The 10,108-nt window shown below is 39.4% G+C and overlaps 1 protein-coding gene across 1 annotated transcript in view; it reads left to right on the forward strand.

The window, feature by feature from the left end:
• The window catches only part of SLC6A11 (solute carrier family 6 member 11), a 174,527-nt gene extending 165,910 nt beyond the window's left edge, over window positions 1-8,617 (forward strand). The window contains exon 14 of the mRNA XM_020981036.2: window positions 4,659-8,617. Within this exon, the coding sequence (XP_020836695.1) occupies window positions 4,659-4,811 (153 nt within the window). The 3' untranslated portion in view covers window positions 4,812-8,617. The remainder of the gene's footprint in view (window positions 1-4,658) is intronic.
• The last annotated feature ends 1,491 nt before the right edge of the window (window positions 8,618-10,108 follow it).

A 10,108-nucleotide genomic window follows, 5' to 3' on the forward strand; every position in this document is an offset into this window, starting at 1 on the left:
ATATATGTGTGTGTGTGTGTGTATAGGTGTACATATGTATACACACATATGTGTATGTGTGTATGTATATGGCTAGACCTCAGATATATGTATGTATGTGCAGATATGTATATACAGATATATATGTGTGTGATATGTATGTATTATATATATATATGTGTGTGTGTGTGTGTGTATACACATACATATTTATAAGTATGTGTGTACATCTGCCCATCTAACTATTATCTTTTTACACACATGTGCATATGTACATATGTATATGTATATTGTATGGTTGTATATAATTATTTTAGGTCCACTCTTATGATTTCATTGGGGGGAGGGGGCTCCTGTTGTGAAAACTCCTTCCTCCATTTGAAATCGATAACTGATGGCTAGCTTGTCTATAGTTTATACTCTTCAAGGGTGACCTGGGGCTACTAGTAAAAAAAAATAGAAAAAGTAGATCAATGGAACAGGCTAGACAAGGATGAATCAGAAGTAATCAAACTTAATAACCTAGTGATTGGTCAACCTGAAAACATAAAATACCTGGGAAAGAATTCACTATTTGACAAGAACTGCTAGAAAACCTGAGAAGCAGTCTGGGAGAAAATAGGTTTGGTGCTATATTTCTAACCTATTGCATTTATTTGTGTTTATTTATATAATAAATTCAAAATGGATGAAAGGTTCTGCTATTTAAAAAAATTAAAAGAGAAGCACATCATATATCTTTCACAGCAGTATGTGTAGAGGATAAATTATTAACCAAATAAGATAGAAACAATTACAAAAAGTAAAATAAATAATTTTTAGTACATGAAATTAAAAAACCTTTGCACAAACAAAATTAATTCATCTAGGAATGAATGAAAGGAAACACTCAACTGGGGGGGGAAGCTTTGTATCAAATATCATTGAAAATGGTTTGATGGCAAAGATATAGAGAAAATTAACAAAAGTATATAGAAACAAACAAGATTCCCAAATAAAGAAATAATTAAAGGATATGAATCCATAATTCTTAAAAGAAGAATAGCAATTAACAGCCATATGAAACAATGTTCCAGGTCACTAATAACAAAAGAAATGCAATTCAAAACAATCCCAAGGTTTGGATGTACATTCAGCAAGCTGGCAAAGATGATCAAAAATAGAAAGAGTCAATGTTAGAGGAGTTGTGGGAAAATGGCCACACTAATTCATTGTTGGTGGAGTTGTGAATCATTAAGATAGTTCTGGAAAACAATTTGGAATTATGCAAATGGAGTGACTAAAATGTTTATCCCCTTTGACCCAGAGATTACACTGTTAGGCATATGTCCCAAGAGAGATATTGAAAAAAAGAAAGGTTCCATATATATCAAAATATTTATAGCAACACTTTTTATGGTGGTAAAAGAAAAAATAAAGAAACAAATAGTTAATTGACTAAACACATTATGCTACATGAATGTAATGCTGTAAGAAACAATAAACAGGAAATAGTCAGAGAAACATGGAAAAACATATGAAGTGATACAAACTGAAGTAAGTAGGGCCAAGAAAACAGCATATACAATAACTACATCAATGTAAATGGAAAGAACAACTACAAAACAATGAAGATTGAATTTTGTGAAACTGTAAAGAGCCAACTTACTCCAAAAGAAGAGAGATGAGTAGACATGTCCCCAGAGTCCTTTTCAGAGGTGAGAAGTTCAATCCTGTGGTCAGTCCATAGGATTTAGGAAGATTACTGTGGCAGCTCAGTGGAGAGTGGATTAGAGAATGGGATGGAGGGTTTGCAGAAAAAACCAATGAGAAGGTTGTTGAAATAACCCATTCAAGAGGTGAGGAAGGCATGAACTCAGGTCATGGTGAGGAGGAAGAAAAGAAAAGTGTTAACTTAAATGAGGACTATGGTTTTTTGTTTGTTTAATTTTGTTTTCTTTGCATTTGGAACTTAGAGTAGAGGTCTTTAAGCTGAAATGTGGACCCCTAGAATCACTGAGAATATCTGGTCCTTGAAGAGCACTCAGCACTGACATAACTGCTATTTTCCTGCTCGGTAGGACAGCTGCCACACTCATGAGTGTCTCCTTACAGAAAGCACAGTCCGTTGGCCTGCCACAGGGCCTCAGGCCAGTTGGAAAAATGACCTTCTCTTCATGCCTTCTTTCTGCAAGGATGGTGGTTATTTCTGGAGCTAAGAGCCCTGCAGCACTGAAGGTTCTCTTACTTGTGAAGAGATTGTTGATCACCAGGTTGTTTTCTTAACCCTCTGGGATGTCATGCCAGCTTATATCTCCAGTGGAAACCTTCACTTGAAGCCTTATCACCGTCCCTGCTGAGAAAATATCCCGAGGTTCCCACTGGGTTGTCGGGGCTCAGAAATATTGACAGATACAAATTTCTCTGATGATGACTTTAGGCTCTAGAACTTAGGATTAGTAGGGGAGGAAGAATAGAGACCCTTTGCTAAACCACCAAGTGACTTCCCAAGGCAAGAACCTATCTTAAAACATAATTAGAAAAAGGATCTTCTCTCCCCAGGCCTTAGTTTTCTTATATGTAAAATAAAAGATTTGGTCTAAATGGCCTCTAAATTTTCTTCAGTTCTAAGTCCTATCTTGGAATAACAATTATTATCATAATTATCAAAATTTAAGTTTTGCAAAACACTTTCTAAGTATTATCTCATTTTATCTACCTACCCTGAGTAGTAGGTGCTATTCTTGTCCTCATTTTGCCGATGAGGAAACTGAGGCAAAAAGAGGTTAAGTGACTAACCCTTAGTCATAGTCAGTAAATGGTTAAAGTGGGATTTGAATTCAGGTCTTCCTGACTCCAGGCCCAGCACTCTGTGATCTGTGTCACCTAACTGCCCAGTTGACTTGGACTGCTTGTCTAAAGGTCAATTACGTTCTTAGGGTGACAGTCCCCATATTTAAGAAGCACAGCAGTGGTTTAAGGAAGAGTATGACTGGGAGATTTTAGAGGTGACATTAGAAGGGGATCCCAGAAGAAGAGTCCTAAGGACTGGACTACATATTAGATCTAGGTTCTATCCACTAACTCACCATATGATCTTGGGTAACCCCTTCTCTGGGATTTACATCCCATCGTAAAATGAGGGGCTTAGATTCAATGTCCCTTCCAGCCTTGACATTCTAAGATTATTTCGATTTGTTTAGTGACTATACAATGGTAAGTCATTATCATAACTCATGGACAATGTAGCCCTACTGCTCATCCTCATAGGAAATAACTGACATATAGCTAAAGTTTACAAATCCTTTAGATAGCCAACAAGCATTTATTAAGTACTTGCTCTGTATCAGGCACAAGCTAAGCACTGGAAAGACAAAGGAAAGTCAGAAACTCGCTTTATGCCCTGAAGGAGCTCACATTCTAATGGCAGAGACAACCTGCAAATAGATGAGGGAGGGTGGGAAAGGCCTTCTGGAAGAGGTGGGATTTAAGCCAGGAAAGCTAGAAGTCAGAGGTGAGGAGGGAGAGCTTTCCAGACCTGGAAGACAGCAGGTACGAATGTAAAAATTAAGGAAATGGAGTATTACACATGAGGAACAGTTGATCCAGCTGTATCTGGATCATTGAAGTAAAGTATAGGAAGACTGAAAAGGTGGGAAGTGGCCAGGTTGTGAAGGGCTTTAAATGCTAAACAGGATTTTATATTTGATCCTAGTGGTCATAGGAAGCCACTGGAGTTTACTAAATGGGGTTGGGGAGGGGTGATGTGGTCAGACTTACATTTTAAGGACATCATTTAGGCAGTTCTGTGGAGAGTGGATTGGAGTGGAGAGAGATCTGAGGCAGTGAGGCCAAGTCAAAGACCATTTCAAGTGTCCAAGCAAAGGTGGTAGGGTGTTGACTAGGTGAGTAGAATTTTTAGGGAAATTTAGGGAAATTATTGTGGAGGTAGAAATGACACGATTTGACAACAGATCAGATATGCGGGGTGAGTTTAGGCACAGAGTCAAGGATGATACCAAGGATGTTGGCCTATCTTGACAACAACAGGAAAGTTGGGAAGAAGGGAGGGATTGAGAGCAAAGATTGTTTTGAACATGCTGAGTTTCCAATGACTCTAGGGCATGACTATCACAATGGTCCTGGAAGGTAGATACTATTGTTATTCCCATTTTATAGAAGGGAAAACTGACATTCAGAGAGGTTAAGGGTTTTTGGACCATCTTCCCTTGAAGAATGACTTCAAGGGAATGAGAATTAGGCTAATACACTTTACTTCTAAACCCAATTCTGCTACTCACTCACTGGGTGATCAAGTCCCTTCTTGTCTCAGGAGGAGAGGAGATGAGAAGCAAACTCTTAGTTGTGTGTGTGTGTGTGTGTGTTTCCCTGAAGTGTAGCTATGTGGCCTGGGGAAAAGACCATTGGATTTAGAGGATCTGGGTTTCAAGTACCATCTCAGGTACTTGTATCAGCTACATGACCCTGACCAATTCACTTCATTTCTACAAGATGCAGCTTCTTTACCTATAAAGTGAGGGTGGTTGGACTAGAACACCTCTCCAAGGCCCTTCCACCTCTGAATCTATGGTTCTAAGAAAGCAGGGTGGGAGTGCCAGACCTGGCACAGGTTGGACAGACAGGCAGGGCAAAAGTCCAGGAATGTCCTTACCCAGCTTTTGTCTTCTTCCATCATACAGAAATTCAGGAAGCTGATAGTGCCCAGCCCAGACCTGAAGATGAGAGGGAAGCTTGGCGCCAGCCCACGAATTGTTACTCTAAATGACTGTGATGCCAAACTCAAAGGGGATGGAAACATTTCTGCCATCACAGAAAAGGAGACACATTTCTGAGAGACCTCTCTTCAACTGGGATTTTTTTTATAAATGAAGAAATAAACTACTTCACTTAATTATAGAAGTTCGCTTGTTTTGCACAAAAATTATTAACAAGTTAATTTTAAAGTGAACACTGTATACTTGCTTAAAAGTCATTATTTTTTAATTATTGTGTAAGTAACAGTCACAAAAAGGTAATATTGTATGGGATGCTAGCAAAAACTTCTTGTAATGTGGTGATTTTAATTGTCATTTTGTAGGAATTAGGAAGGTCTATAAAATGTACTGTCAACCTTTTATACTTGGGTCTTGGGGATGGGGTGGCATTGAGCAGCTCTCATTCTGCTTCTAATCCATTTCCACAGACCATTGTGGACCATTTCCTTTCCAATGTATGTCTATAAAGGGGACTCCTGTTTCCTTTTCTCTACACTGCAGGGAAGCTTCCGCTCAGTTCATGCCAACTTCATTTGAGCCCCAGCCTCCAGATCATAGGATTTAGAACTCGAAGAGAATTTAGATACAAGCCTCTCATTTGACAGATGAGCAACTGGAAAGTTTGCCATCTAGGTAGCAAAGCCAGGCTCTACCAGCCCTGAGGTATGATAGAAAAAGCTCTGGACTGGACGTGAGGAACCCTAAGCTTGACTTTCAGCTTCTCCAGTTACTCACTGTGTGAGCTTGACTCAGTTACCCTCCCTCTTTTAGCCCCGATGTTCCTCGTCTGTACGAGGGTACTGGACAAGGTAACCTCTGAATTCCCTTCCAACCTGATATTCTCCTTCTTTCTAATCTCAAAGCCACAGATCCAGCCAAGATGTGGTTGGTTTGGGAGGCCATAGCTGAGAGACAATTCCCTTCAAGTCAGCACCAAGATCATTGTTTTGTGGGGCTTATTTCTCTTTAGCCTAACAAGCTTCAGGTCATGTTGGAGCAACTGGCTCTTACTACTCCAAAGACCTAGGGGGTCCCTCCTCCCCAGCCTTTCTTGCTCCAATCCAGTCTGCCCTTTATACCCACATCAATATTTGTCTTCCACTGTGGATGGAAACATCATCTGCTGTTTCTGTTTCATTCTATAAGCAAGGGAATGAGAGAAGGGCCAACTCTCCTTAGCCAATGGAGAAGGTTAATTAGAAAACAAGTAGTTAATGTGATGAGTTTCATTCTGTCTTTTCTGGAAATGTTGACCTTCAGCCCACTATTGTATTTGAAAAGTGATTGGACTAGGGTGATGGGGTAGAAGGACATATTTAAAACCCCTTTATCAAGCTATTCCAATCAGGGTGGCTTTTCTTGAATATTTCAAGGGACTGATCTCATACTACCTAGGGGAGAAAAGCAGAATAGAAAGAACAGGGAGCAAATCCCAAATTTTTCCCAAACTTTTGCCACTAGTAAGATCTTAGGTAAGTAACTTCCTCTCTTTGGACTTCAGTTTCCCCATCTGTAAAATAAGGGTTTTGGATTGCCTGCTTCTTAAGGTCTATTGTAACATTCTATTACTGTCTTGCTTTTTGTTATATATTTTTAATTAGGCCTGGGAGCTAGAATCAACCCTTTACCTAGTATGCACATGACTCAAGTCACCTGAGAATGTTTTTGGATTTGCCTATACTCCCAAACTACAGAGGCAACCTTAGAGTTAAGAAGCCCTGGGTTCAGGTCTCACCTCTGAAACATTCTGACTGTGACCCTGGACAAGTCCCTTAACTTCTAAGTGCCCCCAGGCAATTCTCTAAGGCTTTAATTGGCAGAGCAGGTGAAGATCTACTTTGATAGAGGGAGTTTCTTTGTGTATCGATGAAATCACAGGTCCCAAACAAAAAACAAAACAAAACAAAACAAAACTTGCCACACTCTCATATCTTAGGGAGCTTAGCCAATGCCCATATATTAAAAAGCAAATCAAATTATGGAAATGATGCACTTCATGGCAACTTTTTTTATATTACAAAATCTATAGATATGAATTTGTTTTTTTTTTCTCAAAAGACCAGATAGTCATTGCCATGTTGTATTGGATCTATATAAAATCTCCTTCAGCCCTTTCCATGATGCTTTTTCCAAATCTTCCACATTTCTCACCACATAGGACTGAATGTTTCATTATGTGGTGTCTGCCCCTAATTAGTTTGGGTGACTCTTCACCTCCCTGAATTTCAGTTTCTTCCTCTATAAAATGAGTGGGTTGAGCTAAATGGTCCCAAAGAGTCCCTTCAAGTACTAATATCCTATATGCCTTCTTTTTGGTTGGTTTCTTGGTTGGGTTTGGTTTCCAGAATATTTTGCTGTTTCTTCCCTCTGTCTTGGGCAGGGGATGGGGGAATGGTTGGGTCATGGGAGGGAAAGTCTGGAAATGACAGATTTTTCCAATCCAGATGTTGTAAGCATGTTCTTCTCCACCCCCTTAATAAATCCTTCATGTTATTTGAGCCCTCCCTCTCTCCCTTTGCTTTGACTTATCTTCACCTCTTACTTTCCAAGATTCTAGCCTTCTATTTGCCAATAACAGTAGAAGAGTCTTTTGGCCCCCTTCCTCTGTAAATGGTTGTTCCAATTCTCCACTATTTCTCTCTTCCAAGATAATGTCTGCCCACTCTGTCAATATTCAAGTGCCAAGTCTTTCATTTTTATTCCTAATACTTAATTCTTTTTTAGTCCCTTCCAAGTGGCCCTGTATTCAGGCAAATATAGGCAGCCTGAAGTTTAAAAAAGTCTCCCCACAAATGAGCATGGTTTCTGAAGGAGGTATTTAGACTAAACTATAGTCAGATGGATTCCTTAATGTTGCTGGGTAACTTTTAAGCACATGCCTCATTCTTATTTGCTTGATTTTTTTTTCAAATTGATATATTTGTTTCTTAATTTTCATTTTAATTTTTAGGAGAAGGACTTTTTAACCTCTTGCCATTAACTAACTGACAGACCTGAGTAAATTACCACCCCCTCTCTGAGTCTCAGTTATTTCATTTATAAAATGAGGGTTTCAGATGGGTTGATTTGTAAGTCTCCTTCCTGCTTCCTATGTTTCCTGGAGATGTGAGCTTTCCAAAATCAGAACTTTTGACTTATGGCACACTGGGGATGTTTATATCATAATGTTTGAAGGAAATGAAACATGATTTCATCCTAAAGTCTCCAAAGCTAGCTCATTTGTCTGCTCTGGTCAGAAACTATCTCTATCCCCAGTTCTGTGATTTTGTCTTGCTGACCTCCAGTTCCTCATGGCCCAGGCTCCCCCTCTTCAGTCCTCATCCTGATCTAGCATCCCATCTTCACAAAGGTAGCAAGATGCCTCCTCAGGGATCTTGAGTCTCCACTTATGCCCTATGCCTTGAGTTCATTTCTATCTATCTTCACCAAGGAAGTATTCCAACAAATTCTGGGTTCAGAACACCTTCTGACTCTGCTGCTATAGACTGTTTCATCAACAGCTTTATATACATACATGTGGGACCACATGGTCTGAAGTTACTAACATGCTGGGGGCTCAGTTTGTGTCCATTTAACACCTGAACTGCTTAACATTTTATTCATGGCACACAGGAGGGATTTTTTTTTCAAAATTTCCTACTAGTATTTGTGTACCATCTTTGGAAACAAAAAAATGACACAAAAGAGAATTATGTCCTTGTGGTGATGACTTTTTTTGATATTCATATAGAAGCAATAGATCCTTTCAGAGATATTTACAGTATTATTAAAAGAAAGGGTTGTATTACAGTTTTACACAGCTGAAGTTTTTATTTGGTATTCAAAGGGCACAAAATTTTTTTTGTCTGCTTACTCATTTTTAAAAATTAAAGAAGTGAACAATGTATGACATTGTCCTGCCATTATGTTCCCCTTCATTTTTCCTGATCATCCTCTTTATATGTTCTAGTGAGTCTTGGTTTGTTGGGTAATACCCACAGCTAGTGGGAAGAGCTTTGGATTTAAGGTAGGAAGACCAAGAAATCAGGTCTTATTTCTGCCACTTGATGTGTGAGGCAGGGCAAGTCACTTACCCTTCTTTATAAAATGAGAGGTAGGCTACATTGGGCTTATTGCTCATATTTATATAACTTTTTGAGGTTCACAAAGTACTTTGATCAAATGATCTCCTTTAATCATGACAACAATTCTGGGAAGTAAGTGCTACTTTCATCCCCATTTTACAGAAGAGGTGACCAAGATTTATAGAGTTTGAAGGATTTGCCCAGAATCACTTGTCTGAGGCAAGATTTGAACTTAGATTTTCCTGACCCCAAATCCATTCTTCTATGACTATATGGTACTAAAGTCCCTTCTAAGTTTTGACATTATGTGATTCTGTGACTGTGGGAAAAAACACAACAGGTCATTTCTCTGGCTACCAAATATCTATCAATCTCCGGCTCTGGAGACCTAACTGAAGATGTGAGAAAATCTAGGAGTAAGCAACCACAACCTCATTTTCTAGACTTATCTCTTCCTCCTCCCCATTCATAGAATGAGGCTGACAGCTGCACAGCTCTGCCTCACTTAAATCCAATTTACAAGCAAGTTAAGACATCACCCTCATGAAGCCATTGGCCCTCTTTGAGAATGAAGGCCCACCACCAACAACAACTACCTGCTCTCAAGTCAGATAGATGACTTGCTATTTCCCAAAACAGGCTATTTTCCCACCTCCCACTTCCCACTATTTCATGAGAAGCAATCCTCAGTCACACTCATTTCACTCTCAGCTCAGTGACTCTCCATATTTCTCCATTGACTTGCCAGCATCCTTCCCACCCTCAAGATTCCTCCTTTCTGAAAATCACTGTCCTGATTGGTGTATCCCTAGCCTATACTACCATTTCTTGAAGGACTGCAGCTATGCTTACCTGACTCCCTATCCTCTCCCCAGCCTGCTTTTCAGCTCCCTGTATGTGTTTTTATCCCCATTACAAAGATTCTTTTTTGCATGTGTCATGGACCGTGCTGGAACTTTGGTAAAGCCTCTAGATTCCTTATCAGAATAAAGGGTTGTTTTTGAATGCATGAAATAAAATGCATAGGATTACAAAACAAAACCAAATACATTGAAATAGTAATTTCCCTTCATATTCACAGACCCCCTGGCATCTATGATCAATAAGTGTATAGTTTTCCTTACTAGACTTCTAAATTCAGGGTGGGGGTAGGAATCTTTGCAGCACCTAGCACCAGTGCCTCACACACAGTGGGTTCTCAGTTAATATTTGTCACTTGAAACTATGAATAGCTTACGTGTGTCTGGTGCTTTATACAGGAGACCAGAAAGAACACAGACTTGGACTCACCCGGGAGAGTCTTGGCCTTGA

This window comes from Phascolarctos cinereus, unplaced genomic scaffold, assembly GCF_003287225.1.
Source record: "Phascolarctos cinereus isolate Bilbo 61053 unplaced genomic scaffold, phaCin_HiC Scaffold_4;HRSCAF=312, whole genome shotgun sequence".
Classification (NCBI taxonomy): Eukaryota; Metazoa; Chordata; class Mammalia; order Diprotodontia; family Phascolarctidae; genus Phascolarctos; species Phascolarctos cinereus.